The sequence below is a fragment of the Mesoplodon mirus genome (genome assembly GCF_964341445.2).
Source record: "Mesoplodon mirus genome assembly, chromosome: X".
In the NCBI taxonomy this organism is placed as follows: Eukaryota; Metazoa; Chordata; class Mammalia; order Artiodactyla; family Ziphiidae; genus Mesoplodon; species Mesoplodon mirus.
The window spans coordinates 17,661,255-17,674,933 of record NC_138981.1 but is presented as its reverse complement, the minus strand read 5'-3'; the positions used below and the strand labels follow the sequence as shown (position 1 = coordinate 17,674,933).

General features: G+C 47.0%; 1 protein-coding gene across 6 annotated transcripts in view; it reads left to right on the top strand.

The window, feature by feature from the left end:
- PHKA2 (phosphorylase kinase regulatory subunit alpha 2) overlaps positions 1-13,679 on the top strand; it is an 82,708-nt gene that overhangs the window by 51,240 nt on the left and 17,789 nt on the right. For 4 of the 6 annotated variants that reach the window (XM_082608900.1, XM_082608895.1, XM_082608897.1 and 1 more), the window contains exons 12-19: positions 1,544-1,651; positions 3,679-3,757; positions 6,436-6,570; positions 7,249-7,358; positions 8,525-8,669; positions 8,932-9,010; positions 12,254-12,423; positions 13,201-13,374. In XM_082608900.1, coding sequence (XP_082465026.1) covers positions 1,544-1,651; positions 3,679-3,757; positions 6,436-6,570; positions 7,249-7,358; positions 8,525-8,669; positions 8,932-9,010; positions 12,254-12,423; positions 13,201-13,374 — 1,000 coding nt within the window. The remainder of the gene's footprint in view (positions 1-1,543; positions 1,652-3,678; positions 3,758-6,435; positions 6,571-7,248; positions 7,359-8,524; positions 8,670-8,931; positions 9,011-12,253; positions 12,424-13,200; positions 13,375-13,679) is intronic. The other 2 variants (XM_082608896.1, XM_082608899.1) reach the window with 1 other exon arrangement.

Here is a 13,679-nt window from a genome sequence, read left to right as displayed (position 1 = left end):
AGCTGGACAGGCTTCTGCGAGGCGCCACCACCCACGGGGCCTCCATCGGACAGCTCGAGACTAACGCAAGCGTACCCAGCAGACTTGCTTGGAGCAGCTGCTCCGGGCTGGGCAGCAGGCTAGGTACTGCGGCACAGAGGGGTCACGACGCCGGCTCTGCCTCTGCAAACTTGCAGGCTACGGGGGTCGGAGGAGCAAATCCATGGGATGCAGGGCAGACAGAGGACTGCCGGCAGCAAAGGCTTGGTACGTTAGAGGACCTGCAAGCAGATTGGAAGGACTGAGGTGGAGAGGGGGAGACACATACCTCCACGGGGAGGCAGGAGCCAGCAGTGGGTGGGAGGAGGGCAGATACCTTGTCTACCTTCTGTTCTCTGCATCGACTATTTCCCATTCCAGATCTGTGTAATCTTTCTTAACAGTACTTACATTTCAAAAAGTTTTCATGTACAATCTGACTGTAAAAGTAATTCTGCATACTGCAAAACATACAAGATTCTATAGAAAGAAAATATTTCTCCCGAATCTTACTTCCCAAATAGAACCACAATGATGTTTTGGAGAATCTCCCTCCACGTATTATCCTGTTTGATTATTTGATTACTGGTAACATTTAATTCTGTTTCGTTTATGAGCTTAAGTTTTTCTTAGTTTACTAACAGAAAAATTTTTTAAATTTACTGCGTATATTAGCAACATCACTGATTAATTCACAAGCAGAGAATGACTCACCTCATGATGTGATTTTCCCCTTTGGAGAAAGATGTGTTTCCTATTTCCTTCAATTGGCTTATGTTTTCTGGAGAAGGAAGTGGTCACTAACATTACCCCCAACCAACGAACGTTGTAATGACCCAAAACCCAAAGGTCAGCATGGAGTTTACAACAGAGAAAATTGTAGACTAACTTTTACAACACGTAGCCAGCACTGTCCATCAGAAAGAGAACTGTAGCTTATTTTGATGAGTCAAAAGCCCCCAATGGATTCAGCTTTTTGAGTCCCTGATGGAAAATGAGTGATCCTAATAGTACAATTGTTTTCCTCAGTAAATAGCGCCACCTTCTGGTAATTTTCTTGCATCTGCACACTGAGTTTATGAACCCCTGAGGAGAGCAAGATAGAAACCTGACGCAGCGTCCAGAACTACACTGCTATTGGCTGATGTTTTAGATCATTGTACCCATAATGCAGCCAAGTATAAGTATGAGTGGTGACATTTCTTGTTGCCCAGAGCTGTGCTCAAAGACAGCAGGCCCAGCTTCCAGTGCCTATCTCTCTGCCTTTTGCCATCAGTGTGCTTGCGGGAAGAGCACTGGCTGGAACCAGGCCTGGGTTCGAGTTCCACCTCTGCTGCTTTTAGCCACGTGGCTCCCCGCGCAAGGGCCTCAACCCCCATGGCCTCCTTATCCTAGCTCTCGAATAGAATTGGTTTGGAGGATCAAAAGAGTGGCATTTTGTAAATCCTCCGTGCGCTCCCCATGTAGTGATGCTGGCCATTTTCTCCTCTGACATTCTCACTCTGGGTTTTCCTCTCTTTGCCAGGTAGATGACGAGTATAAGAATCCTCACACGGTGGACAGAGTTCCTCTGGGGAAGGTGCCCCATCTGTGGGGTCAGTCCTTGTACATCCTCAGCTCCCTGTTGGCAGAGGTAAGCGACTTGGGGGCTTCACAGACTGGAAACCATCTGATTGGAAGTACAGGGGACCCTGGAAGAACACAGGGGCTCTCTGCTCAGTGTGGCTATGAATATCTTTGGCATCTTTTTTTTTTAAGATTACATTCTTTTTAAATTTTTTTTTAAGATTTTTTTTTTTGATGTGGACCATTTTTAAAGTCTTTATTGAATTTGTTACAATATTGCTTCTGTTTTTGGGGTTTTTTTTTTATGTTTTGGTTTTTTGGCTGCAAGGCATGTGGGATCTTAGCTCCCCGACCAGGGATGGAACCCACACCCCCTGCACTGGAAGGTGAAGTCCCAACCACTGGACCGCCAGGGAAGTCACCCGTCTTTGGCGTCTTCATGGCTTTCAAGTCAACTGATTGGGGTTGACTCTGAGGCTTGAGACCTAGGCTTGTGTCTGTATTTATAGTAAACCGTTTTGGGCTTAGCTGCAAGCCAAGCACTCTCTGTCCCTCCCCCAGCGCCCCTTCCCACCAGCATTCCTGGTCTGTGGCTAGAACCTGGTTGAGTTGATGGTCGGTAGGAGGGCCGGAAGCTTCTCAGCCAGGATCAGCACATGTATGAAAGATGCAGGGTTTGGGGAACTACTACACACGGTCTTAGGTGCAGGAAGCAGGAGGACTCTGACGCTCCAGTGCTCTCTGCAGGAAAAGGCAGCAGGCTGGTTCTTCTGTAGTGGATTTTGTGTCGGCTGCTCCCTCAGCCAGTAACACCGCCACACAGAAGGTCTGCCTCTGACTCATTCCTTCTTGTTAAGCATTTTCTTGCCCCCAGGTTTAAGTTTTTAAAATACAAATGCTTTTGTGCCAGCTAAAAATGAATGCCTCCCCAGTCCTAAGTGTGAGTGATTTTTATCAGATGGCTCATCTTTCCTGGGAGGATCCTGCCCAGCTGAGTGCTTTGGGCCCCTGGGGAGGGGTGTGGGGGTGTGGGGGGCGGGGGAGCCAGGGGAGCAATGGGTTGGATGTCACTGGAGTTCCTGGTGGGTGAAAGAAGACCCAAGTGAAGCTATCACAGTGCAAGTGGTCCTTAGGTGCTGAGACGGAGTAGTTGCTTCATGGATATGATCATCTCTGCAGTTTCATGGACATGTTCTTGGGGGTGGAGACTGTGTCTTATACTTCTATCTTTATGAGTAGGGAAGCACATATATCTCCTTTGGAAAACCAACCCTGCCTCTGACTAGCTCTTTAACCTCGGGCAGGTCTCTTCATCTCCCTGGGCCTCGGTTTCCTCATCTTTATTATTATTTTTTTTAATGTTGTACAGCTTTATTTAAATATAGATTTTTTTTCACATTTCCTCATCTTTAAAGTAAAGAGGTTGGGCTTTATCATCTCTGCAATATGGTGCAGCTCTGATTTCTGTATCAGTGACATGGGAAACAAACTTGCTTCTGTTTCCTCCTCTCAATGTAAAGGCCCTCATCTAGGCCCAGCATTAGGTCCAACTTCTCCTCAGAACTCCCAGAACACCTTGATCCCTTCTCTTAAGGTTCCCATCACTTATAGAAAATATGAGGAGATCCACATTCAAAGAGCACTCTGCCAGCAGGGAGGGGGGAGTTTTGTGTTTCAGGACAGTCACCTCTGGGCCAAGGGACATTGCCTCGGTTTCCCCACCTGTAAGATGTGCGAATGGTAGTGCCTTCCTGTTAGGAGGCCTGTGTGACAGTGCATGAACAGGGCTCAGCACAGTACCTGGCGCGGGGTAAGGGCTCAGGAAGCGTGAGTTACCCTTGTTCTTTTCACTCACACAAGTTTGGTGTCTCTGACTGGCCCTGGAGAGCTGGGTGCCAAAAACGCAGTACATTTATCAGTGCCATCTAAATGGTGTACTGTAGTTCAGAGAAAATAAGCAATTGCCTTGAAAAATTATAAAGGAATAAAACACTGAAGATTTTGAGCCCCCAAATATTTTATTTTCAAACTTAGGTTTAAGGTGAAATTTCAGTTAATCAGTATTTCATAGTGTTAATGCTCCTCTTTTCCTAGGGATTCCTTGCCACTGGTGAAATTGATCCCTTAAATAGAAGATTTTCCACTTCCGTCAAACCTGATGTCGTAGTACAAGGTTTGTGAGCATACTTACTATTCATATTTAACTTTGTAAACCCAATGTTATTTTTACAGCAAAGTGTTCCTATGTAATTTTTAACCTGCACATGTATAGACTGTAGCGTATGTTACTTCTGTGAAATATGTGCTGCAACTCAGCTGCTCCCGGTCACAAAGTTACTTTCTACAAAGCAGTCGTTTCTTGAATCTAAACCTTGATTTCAACTGGGGCACAAGTGATTCATTGAGCATCCTTTTTCATAACTGCTATTCTTTAAAAAGTAGAACATGGCCTTGTTGAAAACTCAAAACCCAAATGAGGGTTCACTCGTTCCTCCCTTGGAGGTCTAACTTCTTTCCAGAGCTGCAGGCCCATGTTTTCACCTCCCTCCACCCATCTCCCCTCCTCTCCAGCCGGCACCTCTTCCGCAGAAGTGCAAGGCCAGCCTGGGCTACTGCTGCGGCACTGCCTCTGACTAGCCATGTGACTTCACCTCTGGGCTCTCATGATCGGTGCTCTCTCACAGGGTGGTCTTGAGAGGAATTGAGATCCACAGGGAAAGCCCTCAGTGCAGGGCCAGGCCTAGAATGCTCCCTGCTGGCCGATTCCTCTCCCTACTTCCCCTCCTAGGAAGGACTCCCCAGGAGCTCACAAACCTCATAGAGTGACTTATATACCAGCTAGTATCATGGCGTGTCGTGACTACGCCTTGTGTCCTCTAGAGGACACTGTATATTTCTTAAGGACAAGGGCCTTACCATTTTTGTAGCTTCTATGTTGATTGATACAGATGCACTCAATACATTAAAAACAATTATTGAGCAAATGAAGGGCAACCCTCTCTGTGGCCACGGACGCATTTGGCTGCGGCTGTCCGTGATACAGCAGAGGTCGTGCAGGTCATCACCCCGTCGATACTGTGCCCCTGGCCCACCGAGAGACGCACCCAACCATCACAACATTCCGATCAGGTAGAAAGTGTGACGATCATGATTATCATCCCCCTCTTACACATGAGGCTGAGGGGTTAACTTACTCAGGGACCCACGGCTGACAGCTGGAGGTGCAAACCCAGCTCTGACATCCAGGTGGCGTGATCCAGCCTGACCCCACAGTCTCTGCCCGTCACCAGAGCACATGCTGCTAAGTGATCCCTTAAGTCCACAAGGCCGCTCTTCCCATTGCAGGCTGGGGTGCATTGATGGATCCTGAGCACCATTTTTTTTTTTTTTAATGAAATAGAAGAAAACAGAGTAGAAAATATCAGAGGCTGTGGTCTGGAGGAAGGAGAAGTACACTTTCAGAAACTTCTCTGCGTGCAGCTCTCTCAGATCACCAGGCTCACAGGTCTTGGTCAAGCCACTCCTCTGAAAGAGTCACTTCTACAGAGTGACCGCCTTGTGGCTCTGATACGTGGAGATCTCTGCACGGTGTTGTAAGCTTCCAAAGAGACAGATGTTAAGGGAAGCTGCTCGCCCAGTCCTGCATGGCTGATGTTCCCATGCTGGGGCCTGGGGGGTTAGCTTCCAGTCCCTGCTCAGCTACAGCTGGCCAGTCGAGCAGCAAGGCTTCCCCTCAGGGCCTTGCTGTGAAGCTCAGATGAGATAATGAATATTATAATACTTTGAAAAAGCATCATGTGCTATGTAAATATAAGGAGGTGACATTCAGGTCTCAGTGGCATTTATATGTATCATACGTTCAGGTGCCACCAGCCTGAGGGTACAGTGGCTGGGCTCAGAGAGCTACCTTAACAGTAACCAAGTCTTTCCTCTGGCCTGAGCACCGCCCCGAGCCCCTCCAGTTCCTGGCAGGCTCAGCTGCAGGTGGACATAGCACCGGCCACTCTCTCTGTGGCCAGAACTCCCTTTCTCCAGTTCCCTCCCCAGGAGTCCTTCCTTTTCCCAAAGCACTGTCCCTTCTCTTAAAAGCCAGCAGTACTGGTACAGCCGGTATGGGGGGGTCTGAGCCCGCTTCTGGCCCCCACGTCCCAGGCATCCCAGAGCCCTGCCTGCTAGAGAGCCAGATGCCCAGCCTCACTGGAGATGGGGCCCAGGCCGGCCCACTGGGTGCGTGGCCCAGCTCTGGGGTGGCTCTTCCCTACTGGCGGGGGCCCCTGTGCTGTGCTTCCCAGTGGGCCAGGCTGCCCCACTACCACCAGCCCACTGGTAGGCCCACTTTTCCTTCTCTCCAGAGCATAAAACCTCCTCCCCCCTCCCCCTCCCTCCCCCGCGGTCAGAGCATCCCCTGCTGCACACACCACTATATTGCTCTTCTGTCTTTGAGAGCAGAGGCACAGACTTCTTCTGGTATCCCCTTTGCAAAGCTGTTTCCACTCCTGACCCCATGTGAAAAGAACATAAGACGGGTTTCGAATAAATGCAGACCCACAGGGAGGCAAGACATCATTTGAGATGGGTAATTCAGCTTGTGACCTGTTGAAGACCATTTCTAGAAGTCCCAGACTGTCTTGCACACTGAGGGCACTTGATAACTATGCACTGTCGATGTTGAGCGGAGGCAAGGCCAGAGAGAACCAGGAAGAGTGACAGGACAAGCGCTCTCCCTTTCAAAGCCACCCAGCGCGTGGAGAGCGTGCTGTCACAGGCCGGAGAGGAGAGGACACAGCGGCGCGCATCGTGTGAGGGGACGAGGGCCGCCGTCTAATGCAGGTGCTATGTTCTTGTTCACAGTGACTGTTCTGGCGGAAAACAGCCACATTAAGGAGTTGCTGCGGAGACATGGGGTGAACGTCCAGAGTATTGCTGACATTCACCCAGTCCGAGTCCAGCCAGGCCGGATTCTTAGTCACATATATGCCAAGCTTGGTAGGTTTGGGGAAATAGCAGGGCATTTTTGGCGAGGGGGCATCTCGGTTCTAGGTTTTGGGTCTGGGGGAGACTGTGATATGTGTAACTTCAAAGGAATTGGGCAAAGCACTAAAGTAGGTGGTTTGACAGCTTCCACATGAAGAGGAATGGCCACCAAGCACATTCCTCTCATGCCTGTTCAGGAGATGTCACCACAGGTGGCAGTGTGATTCATCAGATCTGTTGTAAAATAAGGAGCCACCTTTGAAAATTCACAATTGCAGCAGTCATTTGTGTCTTGGTAATGTTTCTAAATTTTATCTGTGGTCTAAGAAAATGCTCATTTACCCATTAAAATGGGAGATGGGCTCTCTTTACTTTTTCTAAAATCTGACTTTGTTTAGGATCATGGTTCAGTACTAAATAAATAAAAAGTGAACATTAATAAAGTCCTTTTAATAATTTTATTCCATAGAGATGTTGCACCAGGTGCTGTTCTTCTATACGCATGAAAAGAAGGGGGTGGGATTTGTTTTTAATTCATCCTTGTCCCAAAGAAGGATAACAGTATTAGAAAAACCAAACCCCAAAGTGAGTTGTTTAACATATAAATAAGCCCAGTCTTAGCCAGAATCACTTGGATTAGATGTCACTGTATTTGCTCTAGCTCGAATTTCTCTTTTATTTTCTAAATAGGACGGAATAAGAATATGAAATTGAGTGGGCGACCATATCGGCACATTGGTGTCCTTGGAACATCTAAACTATACGTGATTAGGAACCAAATCTTCACTTTCACACCCCAGGTGAGAAGAGCAGGCCAGTAACAAACCAACAAGCATCTGTTTATTAAGCGTCTTTTCTGTCTGGGGAGGTACTTTGAATGTGGCAGAATGTGCATGCATGTGTTCAAACGGAGACGTAAGATGACACCCAGTACCTAATACAATTCTTTACTCGTGGTAGGTGCTCAATAAATGCGGCTTGACTCGAATCGAGCATGCCATCACTTCCAGTATGAAATTCATACCACTTTACAAATTCGCTAGTGACATGCCACTTGACTCGCAGCCCTTGTCCCCTAATTGCAATAGTCCTTAACCCTCGCTTAGGCTGTTAGCAGGTCCTCTGTCAACAGAATCCCACATTGGAAGTCTGATTTTTCAGGTCCCAACCCCCTCGACAGGATCCTGAATATACTGATTATGCAACTTTTCTTCAGAGTTTTTGTTTCCAAAGGAAACTAGTCCTGTGGAATGCAAACGAAGCGTTTTTCATCCACTTGAGCAGCTAGAAAGGCCAACTGAGGGATCACTTTGTCAACATGGGGCATAGCCCCCCAACTACCTGGGGACATAGTTAGGCTGTAGGGTCATGGGTCAGTAGCCTCAAGTTGCTCTTTTTCACCCAGCCCGTGCTGCTTGCTTAAATCTTGTGAGTTATTTCCCTTCGTAACAAATTTTAGACCAGAACTGAGTGTGCACTGGTCCAGAGGCCAGGCAACAATGACTTTCATCAACATCAGGCAACAGTGCCTTTAGTTCACATTAACCAGGCCATGGGTCAGGTAAACACAGTCTCCACGTCTCACCTGCTCTCAGTGACCCCACTAGGAAAACATCACTGAGCCCAGCAGCCCTGGACAGTGTAGGAATTAAGGAGTTGTTGATTTACTTTCAGGGACAGCGGTATTGGGGCAGGTCCTTAAGTCCCCATCCAAGGGGCTGTAAATAGATCTAGTTGTGCAACTTGCCCTTCTGCGCTAGCACTAACGTAGCCCTGGTTCCTGGGCAGGCGACAGATCGATTTGTCTGACCGCGAGGAGAGCCCCATTATGGGGGCGGATTACAGCCAGGGTTGAGCCTCTTCCCTGGAAACAAAATGTAAGGATTAGTGCTGCCGTGAGTGACAGCTGGAGTTTTGTCGAGGGAAATGAAGGACAGCCTTGAACCTGGCCTGTTCTGACTTGCAGTTCACTGACCAGCATCACTTCTACCTGGCCCTGGACAACGAGATGATCGTGGAGATGCTGAGGATCGAGCTAGCCTACCTGTGCACCTGCTGGCGGATGACGGGCAGACCCACGCTCACCTTCCCCATCACCCATACCATGCTCAGTAACTCCATGAACTTGATCTGCTTGACTCATGTCCCACTGGTGGTTTGGACCCTTTTCAAAATGTTTAAAATGAGTCCCATGGACAGAGCTAAGTACTGAAGGGGGTTCTTAGCAGTTAGGTTTCTTAGGTCGGGAATCTTCTGTGCCATACATATTTTAATTAGATTTTGTTGATGAAAACATTTCAGTGCGTAACCAAACAAAGTATTCCCAGATTAAGTAAACTAATTGATCTTTTTTTTTTTTTTTTTTTTTTTAAGCAAACGATGGCTCAGATATTCATTCTGCTGTTCTTTCTACAATTCGAAAACTAGAGGATGGATATTTTGGAGGAGCCAGGTAATTTGTGATTTTTTAAAAAGCAAAAGTAACACTGACCTTTCTTAACGTCTTCTGCTGCCCCTCTCCCGTTTTTTGTATCACTCGCCGAACATAGAAGCGTGGAGCTTTAGAGTAAAAAGGGAGTTAAAACATCTAATCCAGTCACCCATGGGAAACTGGAATCCTCTCTAAGCATCAGTTGGTGGGTGTTTGTGAAGCTTTTATGGGCGCCAGGAGGCCTGGGGCATAGAGAGGTGAACATACCAAGTCTCTCCGAAGTGGCACTCTCGGAATGCATGTATGGAATGCTGTGTCTGTTTCTACTAAAAGGCGTGCTAGAAAACACCCAGTGCCTAGGATCTGGCAGGTGCTCAATAATCAAATCACTCCTTGAATTGACTTGGGTGTGCTAACACCTTAAGAATAATTCACAGAACTTTACAAATTCCTTCGTGGCCCTCAGAACAGAGCACCTGAATGGGCCTCCCTAGACCACTGTCCCCTCATCCTCTGTGGAACGCCGCCCATTCCAGTTTGCAGGCCCACAGTCCAACCGGTGCTCCCAGCTCTTACAGTGAAGCACCTTGAGGGATAGGGGGCTCACCTCCCATGGAAACCCCTTTTGTTTTTGTACCCCATGACTGTCACAAGGCAGAGGATTTCTCAGTAGCATCTATGCCCTGATCTCTGTGAATCTCCTGGAATATGCCAGAAGGGCCCCAGGATAACCTCACCCTGCAGCTGGCCCGAGTAATGTGTGGCCTTTCCCGAGCTTGGGGAGGCTGCCGTTTGGGTCCTGATGGAGCGCCACCTGCTAAAAGTGTTTGGGAGTTGAAGTCAGCCCTTCTTCTCACATCCTCCCACACCAGGGACCCTGCTGCCACAGTAATTTTGTACAATTATAAAATACACATAAAGATTGCCATCTTAACCATTTTAAAGTGTACAGTTCGGTTGCGTTAGGTATATTCACATAGTTTGCAACCAATCTCTAGAACTCTTTTCATCTTGTAAAACTGAAACTCCCCCCACCCCTGCCCCTGGCAACTACAGTCTACTTTCTATCTCTAGGTGTCTCATCTAAGTGGACTTATCCAGTATTTGTTTTTTTTTTTGTGACTGGCTTATTTCACTTAGGCTGATGTCCTCAGGGTTGAGTCACTGGATGTCTAAGCACTGGGTTTGGCACCTCTGCTCACCAAGCTCGCTGCGGGTTTTGCTGTAGACTCGAAGTGGCCCTCGCTCCAAGCTTCTCCTGGCCTCTCTCATGAGTGTCAGCGAGGCCATCCCCAGCATTCTGCTATCTAGCTCCCAGGGCTGGCGCCATAACTGCAGTTGGCATCTGCTTTCGTACATTTCATATCCAGCTTGGATAAATTACCACCTGGCATATGGCGTCATAACCGAGAGACAATACCATACGCCCATAATTAACTGTTTTCCAAAATGAATTCTTTAACTGAAATCTAATCATTGTCAAAAGGATACCGTGTGCAGTTACTTGAGCACTTGCAGTGTGCTCTTTGTGGCTTTGCACCTGTTGTCTCATGTTGTCTTCACTTTGTCGTGCAGGCTGTACTCCTATTTTATGGGCAAGGATCTGTAGGCTCAGAGAGCCAGGGGCACAAGATGAGTAGGTGCAGGAGCTCTGTGTGAATCCACAAACGGGGCTCTAACCACCATACCGAGCTGGATGGGGGCTTACGGGAATCAGGAGGGCCTCCTGGTTACAGAGTATGGCAAACAGTTCAGAGAACCATGGAAAGAAACAGGAATGCCTAGGCTCCATCAGCTACCTTTCCTGCTTAGTTCTTCATAATTAAAGTTGAATGTCATTTTGTCTCTTTTTTAGGTCTGAGGGTATTTAAAAAACTAAACTCGCTCTACATGCCAGACTCTACCCTCTGGACCCACCTGGGGTCGCTTGCTATCAGAGGGTTTAAAATTACTGCCTTGCTGCCTTTGACCTGATTCCTTTCAACTTCCTCAGAGGAAGCGGTCCCTTGGCTCCCCCTCATCTCCTACTGTTTCCAACCGCAGGGCAAAACAATCCTTAGAACTGACCCCAGGGCTCTAGGGGGAAAAAGTTTTTACTTGATTAAGGGAAGGCTTTTCTTTCCCTCAGGCAGTGTTTCTTGACATAGTGTACTTGCCCGAGGAAGCTCACGCACATGTGAATTCATCTGAGCTGCATGCTTCTGTTTACTCTCCTCGAACTAAGCCATTGAAACAAGTCATAATCTGATGCTGGTAGCCCTGAGGCATCCTACACTTTTCTGCCTCCAGATCTAACACTTTAAGAAGCACATAGTGCCGGCTTTCTTTCTGTACAGTGGACATCCCACTTGCCCCCCGAACCTGGGGGTGAATCAGGTTCAGGGAGCAAGAACTCAGAGGCTGCTGCCTTTGTAGCAGAACCCCATACTGCCAAACCCAGCTCTCAGTTTTCGGTGGAACTTCTCCCAGCCTGATAATAGGGCCACTCTGGGCCACTGTCTCTATCCAGGGATGGCCCGGCCATCACGTTCTTTCTAGAGAGAACTTTGGCTCTGAGACGTGCCTCTCCCAACATTTCCCCCCACCCGCCCCCGGGCCTTGTGTGGCTGAGTGATAGGGACTCATAAAAGGTAGCACGAGGGCACCCAAAGAATCGTTGCTTGTGGTTTTGTCCTGGTCCAGTTGTTTAGGGCAAAAAATACCCAAGGGTTGGTTCTGGTTAAAAGTGGTTCACTCAATATGTTTTGTAAAACTCCGGTTGGTTCAATAAAATAGATTTCTATTTGTGTTGCGTTCGGGAATAAGAAATCAGCATGATGCATTTTGGCTTTTTTTTTTTTTTTTTTTTTTTTGCGGTATGCGGGCCTCTCACTGCGGTGGCCCCTCCCGTTGCAGAGCAGAGGCCCCGGATGCGCAGGCCCAGCGGCCATGGCTCATGGGCCCAGCCTCTCCGCGGCATGTGGGATCCTCCCGGACCGGGGCACGAACCCGTATCCCCTGCATCGGCAGGCGGACTCTCAACCACTGCGCCACCAGGGAGGCCCGCATTTTGGCTTTTAATATGCTGTGTGCTTCCACTTCAAACTTGCTATTGAATTTTCATTTTAATTTCTTGGCTGACTACTTGTATGGGGCAATCTGCAGAGTGACGTGTTTACTGATTCTGGCAGAAGTGCCACCTGGTTATTGAAAAGTCTCTCGATGATTCATAGTGGAAGTTTGTCCACATCCACCTATATCTCTAACATAGTGTTTCCTTGGCAGAGTAAAATTAGGGAGTCTTTCGGAATTTCTCACCACCTCTTTCTACACATATCTGACCTTCCTGGATCCAGACTGTGATGAGAAGTTGTTTGACGATACCAGTGAAGGGAGCTTCAGTCCTGATAGTGATTCAGATTTGGGAGGATATTTGGAAGACACCTATAATCAAGGTACGGCTTGGAATGCCTTTGCAGGTGGTCCCTGAATTTACTTAAACCTTGGCATTGTGATAAAATTGCCCTAAAACTCAAGCACAGAAAATGATTTGTAATTAACATGACAAAAAAGAGTCTTTGGAAACTTTCACGTATTAAAATGAATAAAATGCCACTTTAATAAACCTAAACTGTAAAGGTGGGGCTTTTTTAAACCTAGAGGGACAAAGTTACAGGAATGCGGACTTTTCACAAAATATAAAGAGAGAAACACACTGCTTGAATTTTCAAAGAAATGGTAGAATGATCTTGGTTTGACTGGATATAAGTGATGAAATCCTTCGTATATAACATTTCTCAAACTGAGGAAGGTTTGGGGTTGAAGTGACCTGTTTTTCACTTTTAGATAGTACTTGGGATTGCGGCTGGGGAGTCCATAATGCTTAGCTCACTCAGGACAAATTAAAACCAAAAGATCAGATGTTGGCTGCTGGCCCTCTCATTGTCTACATATTCAGCTCATCTTGGGATGAGGTGATGTAAACACTATTTGGACCTGTATTTTCTTTTTCTAGGATGAAGTTTTTCCAAACAATAACTTTATGAATACATGCATTATCTATGTAAATCTTTACTTTCCAGGGGTAGAGTGGAGGTCAAATATCTATATCAAAATATTGACTTTCACTAAATCTACTCAGCACTTCATGCTACACGTAATCACTATTATGCATTTAGGTTATTTCTGCAACTTGTTTTCATTGGCTCTTTTTCTTACCTGTGTAATTATAGAAAGCCAGGATGAACTTGACCAGTATATCAACCACCTCCAGCAAAGCACATCCTCGAAGTGCTATCTGCCACCTCTTTGTAAGAAGACAGAGGACAGCCATGTTTTCAGTGCCATCTACTCCACTCGGGATATACTTTCCGTGATGGCAAAAGCAAAGGGTTTGGAAATTCCATGTACATTATTAACTCTTTTCTGCCTGTTAAAATAACTTATTTTATCAAAGTAATGCATGAGCATAATGCAGAAGTCAAAGAATCCTAAACGACAACAAAATGCAGCTGTTTCCTGCCTCACCCCTCCCCTCCTCACTGCCCCCAGTCCTTCTACTTAGAGGCAACCACTTTCAACTCTTCGTTGTTTCTTCTGGTATTTACATATTTCTAAATAATGTGTCTGTAGTGCTGTGTTTGATGCATCGATGTCATTCAGTATCTGTTGACTTTTTCTTGTGCAGGTGAGGAATTCAGCTGTGTTAAAT